We start from the raw sequence: 24,950 nt of genomic DNA on the forward strand, positions 1-24,950 counted from the left end.
GTCAGCACTATTTGAAAGATATAAATAATATTCAGAGAGAGTAGCTGACCTAGTCAGGATTTAGGGATTCAGCATAATTACAGTCCTGAATTTTAGAGCATGAAGGCCTTGCTTTTTTTGTTTGTTTGTTTGTTTGTTTGTTTTACTCAATAGGCTATTATGGGCTCAGAGAAACGAGCCTTGGCCCTACAGTCTGACTCACCCAGGTTCAAGTCCAAGCTCTGCCGCTGTCTGCTACACATTCCTGGGCAAGTTACCTGCTATGGATTGAATGTTTGTGTCTCCATAACATTTGTATGTTGAAGCCCAGTTCTTGGTGTGATGGTGTTTGGAGGAGGGGCCTCTAAGAAATAATTAGGTCATGAAGATGGAGGCTTCATGATGAGATTAACACCCTTATAAGAAGAGAGACAAGAGAGATGATTTCTCTGCCATGTGAAAATATAGGAAGAAGGTGGCTGTTTGCAGAGCAGGAAGAGGGCCCTCAACACAACCTAACCACACTGGCACCCTAATCTTGCACTTCCAGCCTCCAGAACTTAGAGAAATAAATGTTTGTTGTGTAAGCCCCCCAGCTTATGTCATTTTGTTACGGTGGTCCAAGCTAAGACAACATCCTCTGTGAATTTAAATGTTTCTCATCTCTAAAAATGAGAGATCCCTGCAGAGTTGCTGTGAAGATCATAATATGTGTAAAGAGCCTTTCACAGTGTCTTACCTCCAGTCATGTTTAGGTTATTAGTGTGGATGAGGAAACAGGCTCAGAGAGGTTAGGTGATTTGCCCAAGATCACATAACCAGTCACCTTTCCCTTCCCCCATACCATCCATGCCCAAAGCCCTAACTGTCCAGAACGTCCTGTAGGACCCCTTACCAAGCTGTGCTCTCCTTGTTCAACCTTCCTTTTACTACCTCCTTCATCAGAGCTGACCTGGTCTGGACCTGCTATTTCTTTCTTATTTGGAAAGTGGCCTGTTCAACTAACCCCTATGAACATGCTAATGAACCATGGCGTGGAAGAAAAGTGAGGGATTTGAAGTGAGAAGACATAGGATCTAGGCTGTTACCACGTTACTACACGGCCTTGGGAAGTCACCTCTCCTGTGGGCTGTTTCCATTAGGGGATCATTCAAGGTGCTTCTGATTTTGATACCCTAAGTGTCTCCGACTTAAAGTGATTTTGACACCCTAGGTCTCTCTGACCTATTAATTGGTATGTGTTGTTTAATAAAGTCCTGGAGTTAGCAGAGCCAGCAAATTGAAGATATATCTTCAATTGAGTCATTTCATGTACTATAAGAAAGACCTAGGGATTTTTTCCCCTCTATTTTTTAAACAGGAAGCTCTTTCTAGAAATTTACAAACCAGTAGAGGAAGAGCTGTTTACACCAACTATACGTACAGGTGGTCATGGGGAGAGAACCCCAAAGAGTGATATTCCAGTATTTCAGGGTCTGCAAATCCCCCAAAACAGTTCTCAGTTCGTAAGACCTAGAAACTGCATTTAAGCTATAACTGTCAATTAAAAATGAGAGTCAGAGTCCCTAAGCTTTATAAAGAGGATAAAAGGCAAAAACAGAGAATTCACTGAGCAGAGACATACAAAGGGAGAGAATTGTGTGTAAAGGCCGCTCGGATGAGTGGCAATTTTCTAGGGCTAATTTCTGCAATCGCTTTGAAAGATATATTTATTCAAATGAGTCTTCCTGAACTCTGAAACACTTTCTGAGGAGAAAAAAAGGTTCCTGTGGAACAAAAACACTCAATGGATCAAATTCTGGTTGAAGATCAAACAGAACAAAATCAGGGAGACTTTTTTAAAATAGACGGTGTATATGTCAAATGTGAACTTTCCTTTTCTAGAGACCCATCTCATTTTACTGCTGCATTGATTTCATTTTTTCTGCTACCTTTCTAATATTTTCTGAGAGCATGTGACATAGATAAGGACCACTGAGGACAATTATGACTGATGGTTGGAACCTGCCAGGGATATGTACAGGGACCCTGGCAGAAGGGGAATGGAAAGAAGCCTGGGTTCCTATATTCCTGAGAAAAGAACCATCGTCATCTTCTCTATGGGTAAAGGAATAAGAGTGAGCCTCCCAAAGGACCTGTGTTATCACCAAAGTAAAGCTTGACATTATAGTTTTCTTAAGAAAAATGTGTACATAGCAAGTCTGGTGATCCCAGATGGCTAAAAGATACTTGCAAAATTCTTGTAACCCCCCACCTTTTCACATTTGCTAAACCTACATATGTATTCCACTTTATTTTCATTCATAGCACTCATCACTGCCTGACGTTATATTAAATATCTGCCTTCCTCACCAGAATATAAGTCCCAAGAGGGCAAAGACTTGGTTTGTTTTGTTCACTGCTGTATCCCCAGTGCCTAGTACACTTCCTGGCACATGGTAAAAGGTGAACAAAGATTAGTGGAAGGAAGGAAGGAAGGAAGGAAGGAAGGAAGGAAGGAAGGAAGGAATAGTACAATTTAAATTCATAGCCACTTGGGCTGGATTTACAGCACAAAACTGTTCTGTGATCATACAAGTTATTTGCAAACTCAGCTTGAGTTTTGAAACACCAGCAGACCACTTGGATCTGAAAATGTCCATACCCTTGACCAAGAAATGGTCAAGTAGCTTATGAGTTGCCTGGGTGGCTTAGCTGGTTAAGTGTTCAACTCTTGATTTTGGCTCAGGTCATGATGTCAGGGCCATGAGATTGAGCCCCATGTTGGGCTCTATGCTATGCATGGAGCCTGCTTTAGATTCTGTCTCTCCCTCTCCCTCTACCCTTCCCACTCACGTGCTCTCGCTTGCTCTTTCTCTAAAAAAAAGTAGCTTAAATAGTACAAAGATTTATGTAGAAATATGAAAAATGTTCATGGCAGTTTGATTTATAACAGGAAATTAGTTAATTGCTTATTAATAACTAAAATAATTATTATAATTAAAATAATTATAATATAATTAATTATTATATTAATGATTATTATAATATAAAATACATATACAAAATAATATATATTTTATATAATATATAATTAAAATATAAAATAATTATAATGATTATAATATAATTATAATCATTATAATAATAATATAAATAATGACATTTATAATTTAATATCTAACAATAGGATAATAGCTAAGAAAATTATGGTATATCTTTAAGACAGAATATTATGTAGCCATTAAAAATATTTTATAAAGACTTTTAAGTCATATGTATAAAAGCTTATGATAAATTGTTGGGAGAAAAGAGATCACAGTTGAATATATTGTATGATACCAATAGTGGGCCAAGCCAAAAATTTAAATAATGCCAAAGGGTTATGGTATTACAGGAAATTTTTTTTTTGGATACTTTGGCATTTTTTCCCTCCTTTCTGAAACTTCCCAAATTTTCTGTGAATGATCAGATCACACTCTCATGAATGAAAAAGATAAAGTAAAAAAATGAAGATTATTTTGTGGCTTACTGATAACCTAACATTTTTTTCTGGTTTATATAAGTAAAATTGCTAGTCACATGCAATAGCAATGTACATTTAGGTGATGTCATGAAGAGAGGTAAAGACAATTTGTCATTTACTTCTTGCAAGAAAAAAATTGTTTTGCACATAAAGCTGTATAATTTTAATTCACTTTGAAAGTTTCATGCCAAAAATGCATTAAGTGAGGGTGGCAGTTTCTAATGAATCAGACAAAATGGAAATTGTTTTAAAAGATGCCACAGTTTTTGTTTCTGTTTTTATAATCTTCTTCCTTTCCTTCCTTTAAGAATGTAAATTAAATGAGGTTTCAGGAGGGAAAGTGAATCTAAAAGAGGAAAGAACAGTTCTAGACTTCCTTCTGAATCTCATCTTGTATCTCCAGGCTACAGGGCTCTCTAATTCTTGCCAAAGTATGACCTGCCCTCTCTTTAACCCTTTAGGGCAAGACAAGAAAGGAGATAGGTTTGTGCTGGGCACAAAACCCACCAGGGAGGCACGCTGCACTCTTCAAGAAGTAGGCTTATTTGGGGGAGCCTGGGTGGCTCAGTCAGTTAAGCATCTAACTTCTGCTCAGGACATGATCTCACAGTCGGTAAGTTCAGGCCCTGTGTCGGCTTCTGTGCTGACAGCTCAGAGCCTGGGTCCTGCTTCAGATTCTGTGTGTGTGTGTCTCTCTCTCTCCTGCCCCTCCCCTGCTCATGCTCTGTCTCTCTCTCTCTCTCTCTCTCAAAAACTAAATTAAAAAACATAAAAAATTTTAAATAAAAAAAAGAAGTAGGCGTATTTGGAAAAATGTCTATTCATGTCCTCTGCCAGTTTTTAATTGGATTATTTGTGTTTTTTGGGGTGTTGAGTTGTATAAGTTCTTTATATATTTTGCATATTAACCCCTTATTGGATATATCATTTGCAAATATTTTATCCCATTCAATAGGTTGCCTTTTTTGTTTTGTTGATGGTTTCCTTTGCTGTGCAGAAGCTTTTTATTTTGTTGTAGTCACAATAGTTTAATTTTGTTTTTGTTCCCCTTGCCAGAGGAGACCTATATCTAGAAAAATGTTTCCACAGCCAGTGTCAAATAAATTACTACCTATGTTTTCTTCTAGAAGACATCCAGATAGCCAGCAGACATATGAAAAGATGCTCAGCATCACTAATTATCAGGGAAATGCAAATCAAAACCACAATGAGGTATCACCTCACACCTGTCAGAATGACTAAGATTAAAAAAAAAAAAAAACATAAGAAATAACAGTGTTGGCAAGGATGTGGAGAAAAAGGAACCCTCTTGCACGGTTGGTGGGAATGCAAATTGGTAGAGCCACTGTGGAAAACGGTATGGAATTTCCTCAAAAATATTAAAAATAGAATTACCATATGATACTGTGTATTCACCCAAAGAAATGAATGGAATATTCATACACACAATGGAATATTCATATTCACACAATGGAATATTACTTAACCATAAGAAAGAATCTTGCCATTTGCAATGATGTGTACAGATCTAGAGGGTGTAATGTCAAACAGAGAAAGACAAATACCATATAATTTCACTCATATATGCAATTTAAGAAACAAATGAACAAACGAAGAAAAGAGACAAAAAACCCCACCAGACTCTTAAATATAGAGAACTGATGGTTACTAGAGGGGAGGTTTGTGGGGGGATGGGTGAAATAGATGAAGGGGATTAAAAGTACCCATGTGATGAGCACTGGGTAATGGATACAATGGTTGAATCACTATATTGTATGCCTGAAACTAACTTAACACTGTATGTTAATTACACTTCAATAAAAATAAAAAAAGAAGTAGGCTTATTTCTTTTAGTAGATAGGGCACATTAAACCTAAAGCTGCTCCTAGATACGCCCCCCCCCCTGGTTTTCAGAGTATATATTTTTAAACTTGAAACACTTTGTTCAGAAACCATATAATCTGATGCTAAACAGGTACACACTTAACACAGCTATTGTGGTGTGCGAGGCCTGGAGCCCCACCTATTGGGCACTTCGGCCTCTCTCCTTTTCCTGGGGGTCTTGGATTGAGTGTTATGGGGCTATGGAAGTTCTGTAGAAAATGGATCTGGTCTAATCCCTTCCTTATACAGATGGGGGAAGTGAGACTAGATGGGGTGGTGTCACTGTAACACATGTTGCCTGATTAAAATAGTTCAGCTGACTCACCTGTAAAATAATCACAATTTTTTAACATAAGGATCAAGGGCATATGTTAGAGAGATACTAAAGAGACTAATAATATAACAATAGGACCCCAAAATTGACATTAAAAGGTTATCCCCCAAACCTATTCTTTCTATACCAAAGGTGATTTTACAGCAGAGGTATGACTTATGAAATAGGACTTTCTTTTCTTTTTTCTTCTTTAATTTGGAAAAAGTTTTGAAAATACAGAAAAGTACAGAGAATAAAATAAAAAACTACCATGGGCAGTTGTTAATCTTTTGTCTTCTTTGCTTTGTGTATAACATACTGTTATCTATCTATCCGTGGCTCATAAACAAGAAAGCAAGCTACAAAAGTCCAGTAGTTTAAACTGGGGGAATCTCCATGAGGATGATTTAGATAACATTAGATAATACAGAATACATATAATATATATGATATATATGTGTATATATATATATATATGAAACAAAGAAGACAAGAATATATATAAACATTGTATATTTTAAGAGTATATTTTATTTTATTTATTTTTTTTAATTTTTTAACGTTTATTTATTTTTGAGACGGAGAGAGACACAGCATGAACGGGGGAGGGGCAGAGAGAGAGGGAAACACAGAATCGGAAGCAGGCTGTAGGCTCTGAGCCATCAGCCCAGAGCCCGACGCGGGGCTCAAACCCGCGGACTGCGAGATCGTGACCTGAGCCGCAGTCGGACGCTCAACCGACTGAGCCACCCAGGCGCCCCAAAAGAGTATATTTTAAATATTTATAATTATTATTATAAAATTCAGATATGCTTAGCTTGTTTATATATTTATATACATGTGGAAATTTAAAAAATCAACACATAAAGTACAGTTGAAATCCTCTCTGTATTCCTTTTTAGCTCATTCCTCTCCTTTCCCCATTTCCGGAAGCAAACACACTCATGAATTTAATCTGGACCCTTGTGTCCAATAAATACATTTGTTTGCTTCTTTTACCCACAAAGTAGATTTTTTATTATCAAAATATTAGTTGAAATTAATTGGATCTTAACATAGCTGTTAGCATGCCTGCCTTGAGATAATAAATTGATGTTTTGCTGAGAGAGGCAATTTTAGCAACTTTAAGCGTTTAACTAGATCCCTGAAAATAAAGACCTCAGATTTCTTGAAATAACTACAAACTCTTCCACTGTTTATTATCTTCTTCCTTGGATCCTTGTGCAGAGCCTGACTGACTCAAATTTCCCCTTCTACTTCTTGAGTGTTGGTTATTTGGTTAATGTTCTAGAAGACAGAAAAGGCTCTTAAGGTCACAGCCAATGAAAGCAGACATGACAGGCACCATCCTGAGGGTGAAGGAAACAAACAAAAAAATACACCAGAAATGGGTTCTCTGTATACAAGACACCGGGTAGAGAAAATGTTAGATTACATTAGGAAGGCGGAGATATAGTATCGCTTAGAAAGTTTTCCATAAAAAATGATTGAAAGTTTTAAAAATTTGTAATGCTTTGAGGCTCTGGCAGTCACAGAGTCCAGTTCTGCGTCCTGGCTCTGTCACTTACTAGTTGGATGACCTTAACTTCTCTGTGTTCGGGTCCTTCCAGTGAAATGAGAATAATAGTACGTGCTGCATAGAGTTGTTGTGAAATGAAGTGAGCTAATCCACGTCAAGCATAGGAACAGTGCCCCCCACAGAGGCAGCACATGACACATGTATGCTGCTAGTCATACTAGTAGTGGTGGTGGTAGCGGTTGCAGTAGTGGTCGTTAGTAGCCGTAGTAGTTATAGTCATGGTAGTAGGAACATTTGGAAAACTAGCCCATGTGGAAGATCATAACCTTGTGTGTGGGAGGGTACAGACTCTGGAATCTCACTGTGTCCTCTGGATCCTCCACACAGTTGGTAAAAACCAATTGGGTGGACCTGGGGACAACGACACTACAGCATATTGGGTGGGTGTAGACGGTGCACAATCAACTTTAGCTGTTATGCATATTCCAGATACAGAATGCCTTAGTGTTCTTAAGGCACATCCTATTTTTAAAGTGTAGAGTCAAGCTCGCAATTTCCTCATAGCAAGAAGTCAAGGGAAGCTGGAGGAAGGCTCTGATTGCATTGATTAGTTTATCCTAGAGCAATTTGTCTAGGTTTCGGAAGGACTGTCTGCAATCACTCCTGGAAATATAGCTCTGACTAGTCACAGCTCTGCGGAAGTACAAGGAGATCCAAAAGGTGGGCTCTTTTTCCTTGAAAAGGGGCGGCTAAGCTCCCTCTGAAATTCTTTTTTGATAAGATCCCCAGAGGAAGGGAGGCCTAGAAGATGTCCTTAAAAATAGACCAGTGGGGGTGCTTGGGTGGCTCAGTCAGTTAATTGTCCAACTCTTGATTTTGGCTTAGGTCATGATCTCATGGTTTGTGAAATCCAGCCCCACATCTGGCTCTATGCCAAGGGCAGGGCCTGCTTGGGATTCTCTCTCTCCCTCTCTTTCTGCCCGTTTTCCGCTCGTGCTCAATTTCTCGAAATAAATAAATAAACTTAAAAAAAAATAGACCAGTGAATTCTGATAACAAGTGCTTTATAGTTCTAAAGCATTTCTGCACATATTAACAGTACCAACCTTCATAAGAAACCTATGAGAAAGGAGCTATTATTCCCCCCTTGTCAGAGGAAGAGGTGAGGCACTGAAAATTTCAGTGACTTGCTCAAAATTCCTATATTAGGAGGAGAATCCAGCTCTTTCCTGCTTCTAGTTCAGAACTTTTATTACTCATACAGACTCTGGTGGAATGTTCCTTGCTGGCACGTACTTGTCTTTGTGGGAACAATTTCATTCCTCCAACTTCTTTGTTACCTTATTAGTTTTAGGCAGCTTAATTCTAAATCCCATACCCTTAGCAGTTATGTTCATAGGCAGTCTGTGTGTGCATGTGTACGTGTGTATGAATGCACACGTACTCACCCATGCACACACACAAGTGCATGCTGGGGGGGGGGGCAAGTGAATTTTTTTCATTTTGTATTTCTTTTTAGTGTACTTTTAAAAGATGAGAATCTCAGATTGAAGTTGAAGACCATTGTGATTCAGCCAGATTTTGAGTATGCTAAATCACTTTTCTGGATTGAAACCTGAGAAGTAATTCAGTCCAAACTGAAAGGGAGTGATTTTTCACATTAAATGAACCTTTTTTTTTTTCCTTTTCTGAAAACATGATCTAATGTCTTTTATAAAAGAAGAGCCAAAGAACTTCTGTTGCAGTCTCCAGCTGTCAAACCTGCCTCCCATACTTTTGCCCTGCAGCAAAAGGCAGGGACATCAGGTGACAAACCCCAAATTTCAACTAGTCACACAAATTACAGACCTTCCTATCATGATGTCCTCTTGACCTTTTGCCTTTCCCCTACAATGAAGAATGAGACACAGTTTAAATCAAAATGACTCTCATGGGCAATTTTACAAAACAAATAGAAGCGCAGAGCCTCCCCTCCACCCCCTCCCCCCCAGTTCCCCCCGCTGGGCCAGCCTGTTCCCTCTCTCCATGCAGGCAGGAGCTAATAATTAGAAAGACCTTTCCCACCCCAGACAATGCTGCTCTGCTTGCCAAGAGCCCTGTTTGACTTGAAGAAAGAGTTTGACAAAGTAAATATTTACAAAAACAGCTAGAGTCAGATGCCAAGTCCCGCTTCTGGGGAACACTTAAAGAAGTATTTACAAGAAAAGGCTTCTCCGTGGGGCACCGCACTGCCCGGTGGGGATGCTGATTCAAGGTCCATTCTGGCTCTATCAGTGTTTCTGTTAGCCTTTTCTATGCCAGGACGCTTTTCACAGAGTATATGAATAATTACATTTACCATTGAAGACTCAACTCAGAAATGTACCAATTCGGGACCACAGGAAAGAGTCTTTAAATGTTACTGCTCCAGCACTAGGGAGAAAGCTTTGTGAAGTCAACAGAGAGGAAATTAAAAGGCAGGGCTAATTAGCACTGGGAAAACGTCATTATTAAAAAAAAAAAATTTTTTTTTTTGGAGATAGATCGATTACCGCACGAGACCTGGTCATGTTTGTATTACCTGTAGATCTGTTGTCTATAACACTGTGGGACTTGAGAGCTCAAACATGGTGAGAATCAAAACAGGTGCCCCCGCCTGTTCCCATTATGCACATTAGCCCGTGGCCTGTGCACAGCCTGTTAAACAGCTGAATTTGAAACAATCATGGTGCAGGCCAAACATTAGCCCGAAGGCCTGTCTGTCTAGGGATTTGGCCATTTACATTGATTTTTTTTTTTTTACCCACATTTTTCATGAAACACAAATATTTGCCATGGCAACTGGGGTGTCACATGACATGCTGGTACATAAACAGCTTGGAAATCTCTTAAGGGGGCACAGCCCACCAGTGCTGCAAATCCAGGGAAAACATCTTGAGGAAGATTTGGGCGTTAAGATGAAGGTCTGGGAAGAGCAGGTAACAGTCTATGTAGACACAGTAGGATTCATTTCTTCTCTGCCACTCTTCCTTCTCTCTTTCTTCCTTCTTTTTTTTTTTTTCTAATGGGAGCAGCTGTAAATATGACCACATAGGGTAAGCCCAGAAAAAGACACTGCAGCTGTCTCCTTTTTCTGGTGAAAAGTTTCAATTATCACAACTCTGTGGCTTATAAACATAAGAAAGCAAGCTTCAAAAGTCCAGCACCTTTAAACCCAGAGAACCTCCATGAGGATTAGTTATGTTGTACTGTGAGCTCCTAATGTCAGAGAATACAGAATTTCTTCTCTTTCCTCATTAGGATATCTGGACAAAACTGGAGAGCTTGCTTTTTATCCTGTGCTTAAAGACAAATGAAGTCGGGTAAAACCTCATAATAACATACCCTATGCAATGTGAATTTGGATACAAAGCAATAGCTATTGTATTCCAGACTCCTGGACCAGCTAGCGATATAGGTTGGCTCAGTCATTTAATGTGACAATAATGTGACATGCTTGAATTTTTTAAGACCCCACTGATAATGTAATGCTAGAGTTTACTTATACAGCAATCCCCCTCTAAAAATCAAACGCATCTCAACAGCTGAAGTATTTATTTCTATGTCAGTGGTACAATTCTATCAGATGTATGCACTACCAAAAACCTCACTGAGAACATTGTAAATAACAACAGTTTTCTTTTGTTAGAAGCATGAATACCTTTGATGTTTGTTTCTTGGCAGAGACCTTCTTCACTTCCACTGGAATCAGCTGTGGTTTCTGAGGTGTACCGAAAGGGGCTGTGGACAGAGGCGATGCAATGTTACCTCTTCCAGAAAAAGGCTGAGTCATTGGGTGGATGTTATTGGGTTTGCCACTTGAAAGTCAAATGGCTCTGACACCCTTTGACTGTTCACTCTCAGCCCTGCCTGTATCAATTCAATCAAACATTTGTGATCACGGACTTCAAAAGGAAAGCAAAAAGCATGGGAGGGCAACTGTTCCATCAGAATATAAGATCAGCTCGTTTTATGCAAACTGCCCAGATGAAAAGGCAAATTTTAAAATAGCAGGCAAATTAGAGAGTAATATTTGTCATATAAAAATGTTTCACTATAAGATCTTTTTAAATAGCCATATTCCCAAGTTCATTTAATAGGTTACAATATAACTACCTATGCTGGACTATTCTGTGTAGTCAGTAAAAAAGACAATTCTGAAGAATTTAAATGGCTTGGGGGAAATAATACAAGTGAAAGAACACAGTAAATATTACTTTTGAAATAATATTTATAATAACAATATTCATGAAATCTATAAGCAACAACTTTTAGAGCACACATGCGGTCCATAGGTGGGTAGGTCTACCTGCTAGACAGACAGTGCTCGGGAGAGAAACCACATCTCTCCTGTTGCCTGGCAGCAAATCCAACTGCCCTTTACAAATAGCTCAAGTCTGACTTGAGGGGATTCAAGTCAGGGGAGAAATTCTCAGGGGAGAAAAATCCTTACCCTACTGTCTCCAAGAAAGAAAACAAAAATAATTAAACAGTTAATTGAGTCAAAAGAGTGAGGTTTTTTCCCCAACTGTCTTAGCGCACCCCTTCTCTATTTTGTAATAACCAAATAGAAAGGACAGATACTGATCAAAAACAGCACCTCAGTATACAATTTGGAATCCCACCACGGGCTCCCAGCTCTCTCACGTTGTCTCAAGTTGGCTGCAAGCAATTTCTTCAGCCATCTCTTAAAAAGTAGCACGAATTCCAGAGTCTTGTCACTAAAATTCACCTCCACCAAAGGCAACTTGGTTTGACCTGCTTTTCAGACTTCCTGGCTGCCAGCAAGACTCCCTGACTGTAAAACTGACCAGCACCCTCCCTAAGCTTGGGCAGTGAAGACTCCATTCTAAGCCTGTAAGTTTTGCCTTGACCTCTGTACTCTCCTGCCCTCCCACTTCTGAAGACCAGTGCACACCCTGTACTTAGGCTGCTTTAAATCCACAGATTCACCCGTAAAGGCTACTGTTCCTATTGTCTGCAGGCTCAGTATACTTTTTGTGAAACTATCAGGCTCCTGCAGACAAGTGGGATCTTTGGTTAAATTCCCATGTTCAGACAAAACAGCAGCTTGACAAGTTTTTAAGGAGGCATAATTTTTAGAGCATTTTAGTAAAATTTTAATGAAATCTGGTAGAATAAAGATATAAAAGATTTGTAATTTCATATGGATAATCCACAGTTAATGGTATATCTAAAAAGTTTTTAAACATTTTTCTTAGTTACTTGCAGAAATTCTGTCACTAAATTATAACTCTATGTGGCCTTAGATTTTATGGGACACATATATTTGAAGAATGTGGCTGCCTTTTCAATGGAATTGTATCATAAGGTACTGCCTGTATTTTGTTACCTGATGTCCCTTCTGGAAAATGTTATCTGTATGATAAACTTTGCTGGAGTTAATGTCAGGGGGGAAAAATCTTGTCTTTCTGGACAAACCTGTATGCTTTTATGGTAGTTACTGATATGTACCTGCCCAATAGCCATCCCCCTTTCTTTCTTGCTAATTTTAGAACTTCATTTTTTTTTTCAATCTGTCCAGCGCCTAGGGTTGCCAGATACAGCAAAAAAAAAATTTTAGAGGACATACAGTTAAATTTTAATTTTAGGTAAACAACAAATAATGTTTTAGTATAAATATGCCCCAAATAGTAAATATATTTAATATCCAACAAAGAACAGAATTTTCATGGATGGATTGGATTAAGCATAACTTACTATATGAAGAATTTAGTGTAAATATGTCCCAAATCCTAGCCCTAAGCCTAAACCTAACCCTATCTCTGGACCCTCACTTTCCCAGCCTTTCTTATAGCTAACAGTAGCCACGTGACCAGTGAGATGTAAGGGGAAAATCTATTCAGGGCTTCTGGGAAGAGACTGATTGTTTTCCCCTCTTCCTGCCTTGAATGTGTACATCAGGGCCCAGATCTGCAAGAGCTGTGGAAGAGCCATGAGGTGGCAAGCATGAGGATGAAATCAAACATGCTAAAGAAGGTAAAGCAGAAAGAGAGCTGTTGCAATTCTTTTGATGAGTACCACCAGCCCTGTGCTGCCTGCTTCCTGATTTCTTATGTGTGAGACCAAGGAACTCCTCATTGTTTAAGCCACTGTTAAGTGAGGATTTCTGATATTGCAGTCCCATACATTCCTGGCTAGTACTCCTCCCTTTCTTTGTCTTACGGCCTGTGGTAAGGCCTCAAGGACAATATTCAATGAGGTGGCAGTAGTGGTCATTCTTGAACTGTCTCTGCTTTTAATGGAAAGATAGAATCCTCCTAAAGCTGGACTGCTGAGAATATTGTTGGCCCTGGGGTTTTGGTTGAACAAGGCAATAATCAGGGTCAGAAAATCCTCTTCTACTTCTACTCTGCTCCAAGATTTTCACCTATTTATTAATGTTGAATTGCATTACATGATTTTTTAATTTTCCCATATATGGAGATGATCATAGGATTTTTCTTTTCTAATCTGTTAATGTGGTGAATTGTGTTGTTTGGTTTTTCTAATGTTGAGTCTTCCTCACATCCTTCCTTTATCATGATGAAGGTAAAAAAGCATACTGCTAACTTTTATTTGGAATGTTTGTCTCTGTGTTCCCGAGATCGACCTATGTATTCTTTTTAATTTTTTTTTAATGTTTATGTTTGAGAGAGAGAGAGAGAAAGAGAGAGACAGAGCACAAGTAGGGGGAGGGGCAGAGAGAGAAGGACACAGAATCCGAAACAGGCTCCAGGCTCTGAGCTGTCAGTGCAGAGCCTGATGCAGGGCTTGAACTCACTAACTGTGAGATCATGACCTGAGCCAAAGTCGGACACTCAACTGACTGAGACACCCAGGTGCCCCAACCCATGTATTTTTTTATTGCACTGTCCTCATCCAGTTTTGGTAGCATAGCTATAGTAGCTTCATAAAATCAGTTGGCAAGCTTTTCTTCTTTTCTTTTTCTATGAAATGGTCTAAGATGATGATTAGTGATCCTTTAAAGTTAGTAGAACTTGCCTATAAAAGGGCCTGAGGACTTTTTCCTTCTGGTATATTTCTGTGTGCATACATGTGTGCACACACCCACGTGTGTTGTTTAACACAGAAATCTATTTTTGATTACCAGTTCAAATGATCTAATGGCATCATTTTCTTTGAGTTTCCTGCTTTTTTTTGAGTTAATTTTGACAATTTTGATTTCTCAAGGAAAATTCTCATTTCATTAAAAAATACATGGCATAAAGTTATCATACGACAATTTTAAAAAAATTCTATGTATCTTTTTTCATCTTAATATTATTTCTTTGTGCCTTCTCTTTTTTAATTTCAGATTTATTGAGGTATAATTGACATACAAAATTGTAAGATATTTAAAGTGTACATTGTGGGAGTTTGAGAACACACACACACACACACACACACACACACACACACACACACACATTGTGGAAGAATTCCTTCCCATCTAGTTAACATGTACATCATCTCACTTATTTATTTATTTATTTATTTATTTATTTATTTATTTATTTAAAAAATTTTTTTAAACATGTATTTATTTTTGAGAAGAGAGAGACAGAGCATGAGTGGGGGAGGAGAAAGGAAGAGGGAGACACAGAATCTGAAACAGGCTCCAGGCTCTGAGCTGTCAGCACAGAGCCTGACACGGGGCTCGAACTCACGGACCGCGAGATCATGACCTGAGCCGAAGTCGGACGCTAAACCGACTGAGCCACCCAGGCACCCCTCACATATTTATTTATTTTTTAAAAATTAATGGGAACATTTAACTTCTCTCTTAGCAAATGTCAATTACACACTATATCATTATCAACTGTAGTCACCATGTTTTACATCAGATCTTCAGACATTATTCATTTTATAGTGGAAAGTTTGTACCCTTTACCAACCTGTACCCACTTCTCAATCCCTGGCACTCACTTTTATATTCTCTGTTTCTATATATTTGACATTTTAAGAAATTCCACATATAAGTGATACCATGCAGCATTTGTCTTTCTGTGCCTGGCTTATTTCACTCAGCATAATATCCTCCAGATTCATGTTGTCCCCTCCATGTTGTCACAAATGGCAGGATTTCCTTCTTTTTTAAGGCTGAATAACATTATATTATGTTATATTATTTATATAATATTATTTATGTAATATTATTTTTATATTATATTATATTATATTATATTATATTATATTATATTATATTATATTATATTCACACTCACACACACACACAAATATATGTCACATTTCCTTTTGCCATTCATCCATCCACAGACACTTAAATAGATAGTCCATATCTTGGCTATTATGAATACTGCAGTGAAAACGGGAATACATACCTCTTGAGATAATGATTTTTGTTTCCTTTGGCTGTATACCCAGAAGTGGGATTGCTGATCAGATGGTAGTTCTACTTTTAATTTCTAGCGAAACTTGTATATTATTTACCCTAGTGGCTTTACTAGTTTACATTTTCCCCAGCAGTATGCAATGATTCCCTTTTCTCCACCACCTGCAAACATTTGTTCTCTTGTCTTTTTGATGCCAACCATTGTGACAGGTGTGAGGGATATCTCATTGTGGTTGTGATTTGCATTTCCCTAAGGATTAGTGATGTTGAGCACCTTTTCACATCCCTGTTGGCCCTTTGTCTTCTTTGGAAAAATGTCTGTTCGGGTCCTTTCCCTATTTTTTAATTGGGTTATTTGGTTTTTTTGCTATTGAATTGTATGTGCTTCTTAATATATTTTGTATATTAACCTTTTATTGGATTTGCGGGTTGCAAGTATTTTATCCCATTTCAAAAGTTGCCTTTCCATTTTGTTGTTGGTTTCTTTTTCTGTGCAGAAGCTTTTTACTTTGATGTCGACTCATTTATTTATTTTGGCTTTTGTTATCCTTGCTTTTGGTTTTAAATCCAAAAAATCATTGAGCTTACCCCTGTGCTTTCTTAGGAGTTTTATGGCTTCAGGTCTTATGTTGAAGTCTTTAATCCATTTTGAGTTAATTTTTGTGTATAAGATTGTGGTCTGGTTTCATTCTTTTCAATGTGGAGGTACAGTTTTCCCAACACCATTTGTTGATGAGGTTATCCTTTTTGCCATTGTATGTTCTTGGATCCTTTGTCAAAACTTAATTGACCATAAAGACATGGTTTTATTCCTGGGCTCTTTGTTCTATTGATTTATGTGTCTGTTTTTAATGTCAATACCATACTGTTTTGATAACTAAAGATTTGTAATATAGTTTGGAGTCGGGAAGTATGATACCTTCAGCTTTTTTCTTTTTCAAGATTGCTTTCTCTATTCAGAGTTTCTGAGTATTAGGAATTATTCCTTCTATCCCTGTAAAAAAATGCCATTGGAACGGCAAGTCTTATAGATTGCTTTGGGTGGTATGGCCGTTTTAACAAGATAGTTTTTCCAATTCATGAATTTGGAATATATTTCCATTTACTTGTGTCTTCTTCAATTTCCTTCATCAATGTTTTATAGTTTTCAGATCTTTTACATGCTTGGTTAAATTTATTCCTTCCTAAGTATTTTTTTTTTTTTGATGCTATTGTAAATGGGATTATTTTCTTAATTTCTCTTTCTGATAGTTTATTGTTAGTGTATAGAAATGCAACTGATTTTTGTATATTGATTTTGTATCCTACAGCTTTACTGAATTCATTTATTACTTCTAACCATTTTTTGGTGGTGTATTTAGAATTTTATATATAGAATATGTCATTTTCAGAGACAATTTTACTTCTTCCTTTCTGATTTAAATATCTTTCATTTCTTTTTCTTGCCTAGTTGCCTTGGCTAGGACTTCCAGAACTATGTTGAATAAAAGTTGCAAGAGTGGGCATCCTAGTCATGTTCCTGATCTTAGGGAAAAAAAACCTTTTAGCTTTTGTTCATTGAGTATAATGTTAGCTGTGGGGTGTCATATATGGCTTTTATGATGTCGAAATTTCTTTTATATCCAATTTGTTGAGAGTTTTTATTATGCAAGGATGTTGAATATTGTCAAATGCTTTTTCTGTACCCACTGAGATGATCATATGATTTTCATTCTTCATTTTGTTAATGTAGTATATTGCATGTGTTGATTTGTATATGTGGAACTATCCTTCATCCAGGAATAAATCATACTTGATCATGGTGTATGGGCCTATATATGCATTGTTAAATTCAATTGGCTAATATTTTACTGAGAATTTTTTGTATCTATGTTTATCAGGAATATTGGCCTGTAATTTTCTTTTCTTGTCTGCTTTGGTATGAGGGTAATGCTGGCTTCATAAAATGAGTTTGGAAGTTCTCCTCTTCTATTTTTTGGAAGAATTTGAGAAGGGTTGGTATAAATTTTCTTTAAATGCTTGGCAGAATTCACCAGTGAAGTCATCTGATCCTGAACTTTGCTTCACTGGGAAGTTTTGATTACTGATTCATTCTCCTTGCTAGTATTGTTCTCTTCAGATTTTCTATTTCTTCATGATTCAAACTTGGTAAGTTTATGTTTCTAGGAATTCATCCATTTCATCTAGGTTATCTAATTTTTCATGTATAACTGTTCATATAATTTCTTATGATCCTTAGTATTTCTGTGTCATCATTTGTAATGTCTCCCCTTTCACTTTGATTTTATTTGAGTCTTCTTTCTTTTTCTTTCTAGTTTGTCTAGCTAGAGGTTTGTCAATTTGGTTTATCTTTTCAAAACACTAGCTCTTGGTTTCATTGATATTTTTTCTTGTCGTTCTTGTCTCTATTTTATTTATTTCCACTCTGATCTTTGTTATTTCCTTCCTTATAACTTTGGACTTAGTTTGTTCTTCTTTTTCTAGTTCTTTGAGGTATAAAGTTAGGTTGTTTATTTGAGGTCTTTCTGTTTTCTTAGTATATATGTTTATTGCTATGAACTTAGAACTGCTTTTGTTGCATCCTGTATGTTTTGGCATGTTATGTTTCAATTTTTGTCTCAAGGTATTTTTTTAATTTCCCTTTTGATTTCTCCTTCGACCCATTCGTTGTTTAAATTGCACATATTTGTGAATTTTCCAGTTTTTCTCTTGTAATTGATTTCTAGTTTCATACCATTGTGGTTAGAAAAGAAGCTTGGTATGATTTTAATTATCTTAAATATATTAAGACTTGTTTTAATTTGTATTTCCCTAGTATCTAATGATGTTAAGCATGGTTTCTTTTTTTTTTTTTTTTTTTAATTTTTTTTTTCAACGTTTATTTATTTTTGGGACAGAGAGAGACAGAGCATGAAAGGGGAGGGGCAGAGAGAGAGGGAGACACAGAATCGGAAACAGGCTCCAGGCTCTGAGCCATCAGCCCAGAGCCCAACGCGGGGCTCGAACCCATGGACCGCGAGATTGTGACCTGGCTGAAGTCGGACGCTTAACCGACTGCGCCACCCAGGCGCCCCATCTTATTGAGTTTCAATAAGAGTTCTTTGTATATTCTGGACAAAAATTCTTTGTCAAATATGTGTTTTGAAATATTAACTCCTCATCTGTAGCTTTTCTTTTCATTTTCTTAATATTGTCTTTCAAAGAGAGGAAATTTTAAATTTTGATGAAGTCCAATATGTTAATTTTTTACTTTCATGGATTTGTGGTATTTAAGAAATCTTTGCCTAATCTGAGGAAACAAAAAATTTCCCCCTTTGTTTTCTTCTAAAAGCTTTTTTTAGTTTCAGGCTTTACATTTAGTTCTATGATCTATTCCAAGTAAATTTTTATACATGGTGCAAGGTATGGGTCAAGGTTCTCTAAATAACTATTTCAACTGTTTCAGCACCATTTGCTGAAAAGATTATCCTTTCTCCATTGAGTTGCCTTCATGTCCTTGTTTAGAATAAATTGACCATGTTTGTGTAGGTTTACTCCTGAACTCTCTGTTTTGTTCTCTTGATCTCAATATTCATCCTTTTGCTAATAACCACACTGTCATGATAACTAGAACTTTATACTAACTCAAATAACCTAAGTTCTCCAACGTTACTTTTCTTTTTCAAAATTATTTTGCATCTTTGCTTTTCCATATAAATTTTAGAATTGGCTTGTCAGTTTCTACCCATATATTCGATTGATCTTAATATGGATTGCATTGAATTAATAGACAACTTTGGATGATTAACATAACAATACAGAGTCTTCTAATCCATGAACATGGCTTACCTTTGACCCCAAGATCAAGAGTCATGTGCTCTATTGACTGAACATGCCAGGGACCCTGGCATTGTTTTTTTAAAATTCAATTTCCAATTGTTGATTTCTAGTATATAGAAATTCAATTAATTTTTATATATTAATCTGGTATCCTGAAACCATGCTAAACTCTCTTATTCATTCTCTCAGTGCTTTTTTGTAGATTCTTTCAAATGTTCTTTGTAGTTATCATGCTGTTTACAAATAGAGACGGTTTAAATTTTATTTTCTATCTGCATACCTTTATTCTTTTTCTTACCTCATTATATTGGCAAGGACCTTCCATACAATGTTAAATAGATGTGGTGAAAGTAGACATCTTTGCCTTGTTTCTGATCTTACATAGAAAGCAGTTGATCTTTCACTATTAAGTATGATTTTAGCTGTAGATGTCCTATATTAGGCTGAGAAAGTTCCTTTATATTATATTTCCCTTAGGTTTTTAAAAATTATTATTATTTAATGCATGTTGAATTTTACTTTATTTTTATTTGTTGAGATGGAGATGTTCATATGGTTTTTCTTCTTCAGTTTGTTGATACAATGATTTACATTGATTGATTTTTAAATGTTGCAACAGTCTTGCATTCTTAGGATAAACCCTACATGGTCATGATGTATTATTTCTTTAATATTGTGGGATTCCAATTTGCTCATATTTGTGGGACATTTTTATATCTATTTTCATGAAGAAGAATAGGCTGTGGTTTTCCTGTCCTCTAATGTCTGTCTAGTTGTGATATCAGGGTGATGCTGGCTTCATAAAATGGTCTGAAGAGTGTTATAATCTATTTTCTAGAAGAATTTGTAGTAGAATTGGTAATATTTCTTTCTTGATTGTTTGGTAGAATTCACCAGGGATGCCATCTGGAACTTGTGTTTTCTTTCTAAGAAAGTTTTTAAGTGCAAATTAAATTTCCTTAATAGATATAGGACTAATCAGGTTATCTATTTCTTCTTGATGAGCTTCAGTAGCATGTGTGTTTTAAAGAATTTGTCCATTAGTCTAAGGTGTCCAATTTATGGGCATAAAGGTATTTATAATGTTCCCATATCAACCTTTAAATATCTATAGGATTTGTAATGATGACTCCTCTTTCATTCATGATAGTGGTAATTTGTTCCTTCTCTCTTTTTATCTTTGGTGGTCCTTTGTTAGGCTAGAGGTTTACCAAGTTTGTTGATATTTTCCAAGAAACAGATTTGGTTTCAGTAATCTTCTCTATTTTTATCTATTCTCAATTTCATTGCTTTTTACCTTCATTTCTTTTTTATTTTTTAAATTTGAAAAACAAATTTAATGTTTTTATTTATTTTGAGAGAGACAGACAGACAGAGGACAAGCAGGGGAGGGGCAGAGAGAGTGGGAGACACAGAATCTGAAGCAGGGTCCAGGTTCTGAGCTGTCAGCACAGAGCCCAAGGCAGGGCTCGAGCTCATGAACTACAAGAGCAGGACCTGAGCCAAAGTCAGACACTTAACTGACTGAGCCACCTAGCCGCTCCTTTACTTTCATTTCTATTATTTACTTCTTTCTGCTTGCTTTGGGTATAATCTGCTTTTCTTTTCCTAGATTCTTGAAGTAGGAACTTAATTAGTTTGAGATCTATCTTCCTTTCTAGTATAAGCATCTAATGCTATAATTTTCTCTATAAATAGTATTTTAGTTGCATTCTATAAATTTTGATATGTTTTATTATTTTCATTCAATTAAAATATTTTAATACTTTATTATTATTATTATTATTTTTAATGATTTCAGGAATAAAATTTAGTGATTCATCACTTACATATAACACCCAGCAAGTGTCCTGCTTAATGTCCCTTACCCATTTAGCCCATCCCCCCACTCACCACCCTGCCAACAACCCTCAGTTTATTCTCTGTATTTAAGAGTCTTTTATGGTTTGTCTCCCTCTCTGTTTTTATATTATTTTTGCTTCACTTCCCTTATGTTCATCTGTTTTGTTTCTTAAATTCCATGTGAGTGAAGTCATATGATATTTGTCTTTCTCTGACTGACTTATTTCTCTTAACATAATACACTCTAGTTCCATCCACATTGTTGCAAATGGCAAGATTTCATTCTTTTTGATCGCCAAGTAATATTCCATTGTGTGTGTGTGTGTGTGTGTGTGTGTGTGTGTGTGTGTGTATAGACCACATCTTTATCCATTCAGCAGTTGATGGACATTTGGGCTCTTTCCATAATTTGGCTATTGTTGATAGTGCAGCTATAAACATTGGGGTGCATGTGCCCCTTCAGACTAGCACTCCAGTATCCTTTGGATAAATACCTAGTAGTGCAATTGCTGGGTCTTAGGGTAGTTCTATTTTTAATTTTTTGAGGAACCTCCCTACAGTTTTCCAGAGTGGCTTCACCAGTTTGGATTCCCACCAGCAGTGCAAAAGGGTTCCTCTTTCTCTGCATCTTCACCAACATCTGTTGTTGCCTGACTTGTTAATTTTGGCCACATCTTGCCAGATGTGAGGTGATGTCTCTCTGTGGTTTTGATTTGTACTTGCCTGATGATGAGTGATGTTGAGCATCTTTTCATGTGTCTGTTAGCCATCTGGATGTCTTCTTTGGAAAAGTGTCTATTCATGTCTTTTGTTGTATTATTTGTTTTTTGGGTATTGAGTTTGATAAGTTCTTTATAGATTTTGGATACTAACCCTTTATCTTATATGTCATTTGCAAATATCTTCTCCCATTCTGTTGGTTGCCTTTTAGTTTTGCTGATTGTTTCCTTTGCTGTGCAGAAGCTTTTTATCTTGATGAGGTCCCAATAGTTCATTTTTGCTTTTGTTTCCCTCGTCTATGGAGACGTGCCAAGTAACAAGTTGCTGCAGCCACCGTCAAAGAGGTTGTTGCCTGTTTTCTCCTTTAGGATTTTGATGGTTTGCTGTCTTACATTTAGGTTTTATCCATTCTGAGTTTGTTTTTGTATATGGTGTAAGAAAGTGGTCCGTGCTGATTCTTCTGCATGTTGCTGTCCAATTTCTCAACACCATTTGTTGAAGAGACTGTCTTTTTTCCATTGGATATTCTTTCCTGCTTTGTCAAAGATTAGTTGGGCATGCATTTGTGGGTCCATTTCTGGGTTGTCTATTCTGTTCCATTGACCTATGTGTCTGTTTTTGTGCCAGTTCCATACTGTCTTGATGATAACAGCTTTGTAATATAGCTTGAAGTCTGGAACTGTGATGCCTCCAGACTTGGTTTTCTTTTTCAGAATTGCTTTGGCTATTCAGGGTCTTTTCTGGTTCCATACAAATTTTAGGATTGTTTGTTCTAGCTCTGTGAAGAATGCTTGTGTTATTTTAATAGGGATTGCATTGAATATGTAGGTTGCTTTGGGTAGTGTTGACATTTAACAATATTCTTGCAATCCATGAGCATGGAATGTTTTTCCATTGTTTTGTGTCTTCTTCAATTTGTTTCATAAGCTTTCTATGGTTTTTAGTGTATAGATTTTTCACTTCTTTGTTGAGGTTTATTCCTAGGTATTTTATGGGTTTTGGTGCAATTGTAAATGGAATCAATTCCTTGATTTCTCTTTCTGCTGCTTCATTATTGGTATATAGAAATGCAACTGATTTCTGTACATACATTTTATATCCTGTGACTCTGCCGAATTCATGTATCAGTTCTGGCAGTTTTTTGGTGGAGTCTTTTGGGTTTTCCACATAGAGTATCATGTTGTCTGTGAATACTGAAAGTTTGATTTCCTCCTTGCTGATTTGGATGCCTTTTGTTTCTTTGTGTTGTCTGATTGCTGAGGCTAGGACTTACAACACCAAGTTGAATAACAGTGGTGAGAGTGGACATCCTTGTTGTGTTCTTGGCCTTAGTGGGAAGCTCTCAGTTTTTCCCCACTGAGGATAATAGTAGTGGTGAGTCTTTCATATATGGCCTTTATGGTCTTGAAGTATGATCCTTCTATCCCTACTTTCTTAAGGGTTTTTATCAAGAAAAGATGCTGTATTTTGTCAAATGCTTTTTCTGCATCAATTCAAAATATTTTTAAATGTCCTCGTGATTTACTCTTTGGCTAATGAGTTACTTAAAAGTATGTTCTTTAATTTGTAAATATTTGGGAAATTTTCTAGATATTTTTCTCTAATTCATGTCTGGTTTAAATATGCTATAGTCAGAGATATATTTTGTAAAATTTCAGTTCCTTTAAGTTTCATAAGATTTTTTTATGGTTCAGAATAATCTATTTTGTTGAATGTGCATTTGAAATGAGTGAGCATTCAACTATTTGTTTTAATTCCTTAAATGTGTTAAAATAGGTTGTTAATGTTGTTCAAGTTATCTATATTGTTATTGATTTTTGCCTCAAGTATTTTGAATCTCTGTTATTAGGTACATACACAGGATTCTTTTGTCTTTTTGCTGAATTGGACTTTTTATCATTGATATCCCTCTTTATTCTTGCTACTGTGTCATTTGTCTGATATTAATAGAGGCAATTTAGATTTTTTGGATTATTTTTTGCATGGTATAGCTTTCCCATCGATCTCCTTTTTATTAATTTTAAATTTACATTTAATTGATGTCTTTTCCCATCATTTATTTTTGACTTTTTTAAAAAAACTAACTTTAAATTTGGAATAATTTTAGATTTACAGAAAAGTTGCTGTATACCCTCATTCAATTTCGCCTAATGTTAACGTCTTTTATTACCATGGCACAGTTGTCAAAACTAAGAAACCATCATTGGTACATTACTATTAACTAAATGCCAGTCTTCATTCAGATTCACTAGTTTTTACAGTGTCCTTTTAGTGTTCCAAGATCTGATCAGGGTATCATGGTGTATTTAGTCAACAAATCTCCTTAGTCTCCTCTAGTCTGAGATAGTTTTTCATTTTTTCTTTATTTTTCATGACAATAATAATTTTGAGGAGTACTAGTCAGGTATTTTGTAGAATTTCCTCAGTTTGGCTTTATATGATGTTTTTTTTCATGATTAGACTGGGGTTATGGGTTTTTAGGTAGAACACTACAGATATGATGTTCTCTCCTCATCACATCATATCAGAGGACATAAACTATCAACATAACTTATTATTGGTGATATTAACCTTGGGCATTTGGTTAAGGTAGGGCTTTCCAGGTTTCTCAACTGTAAATTTTCTATTTTTCCCCTTTCTATACTCTGTTATTTGGGTATGAGTCAGTAAATCCAGTCCACATTCAAGGGAGGGAGAATTAAGCTACACCTCCTCTATGAAGGAACAAGTACTTATATGTTATTAGGGATTCTTTTATAAGGAAGATTTTTCACTTCTCTTCCTCCTTCTATTTTATCCTTTTTCTGTCATTAAATTTAAAATGAGTTGTTTGGGGGCGCCTGGGTGGCGCAGTCGGTTAAGCATCCGACTTCAGCCAGGTCACGATCTCGCGGTCCGTGAGTTCGAGCCCCGCGTCAGGCTCAGGGCTGATGGCTCGGAGCCTGGAGCCTGTTTCTGATTCTGTGTCTCCCTCTCTCTCTGCCCCTCCCCCGTT

General features: G+C 36.6%; 1 protein-coding gene and 1 long non-coding RNA gene across 15 annotated transcripts in view; one reads left to right on the forward strand and one right to left on the reverse strand.

Annotated features, from left to right (window-relative positions):
• LOC109500617 overlaps positions 1-24,950 on the forward strand; it is a 193,361-nt gene that overhangs the window by 127,386 nt on the left and 41,025 nt on the right. Inside the window, exon 7 of the long non-coding RNA XR_006600075.1 lies at positions 3,946-4,097. This is a non-coding gene — a long non-coding RNA (uncharacterized LOC109500617). The remainder of the gene's footprint in view (positions 1-3,945; positions 4,098-24,950) is intronic.
• The window catches only part of IQCH (IQ motif containing H), a 213,662-nt gene that overhangs the window by 107,215 nt on the left and 81,497 nt on the right, over positions 1-24,950 (reverse strand). For 12 of the 14 annotated variants that reach the window (XM_045060685.1, XM_045060690.1, XM_045060688.1 and 9 more), the window contains 2 exons: positions 10,880-10,959; positions 9,049-9,087 (listed from right to left, as the gene is read on the reverse strand). In XM_045060685.1, the coding sequence (XP_044916620.1) occupies positions 9,049-9,087; positions 10,880-10,959 (119 nt within the window). Of the gene's footprint in view, positions 1-6,465; positions 7,031-9,048; positions 9,088-10,879; positions 10,960-24,950 lie in introns of those variants that run through there. The other 2 variants (XM_045060695.1, XM_045060684.1) reach the window with 2 other exon arrangements.

This window comes from Felis catus, chromosome B3, assembly GCF_018350175.1.
Source record: "Felis catus isolate Fca126 chromosome B3, F.catus_Fca126_mat1.0, whole genome shotgun sequence".
NCBI lineage: Eukaryota > Metazoa > Chordata > Mammalia > Carnivora > Felidae > Felis > Felis catus.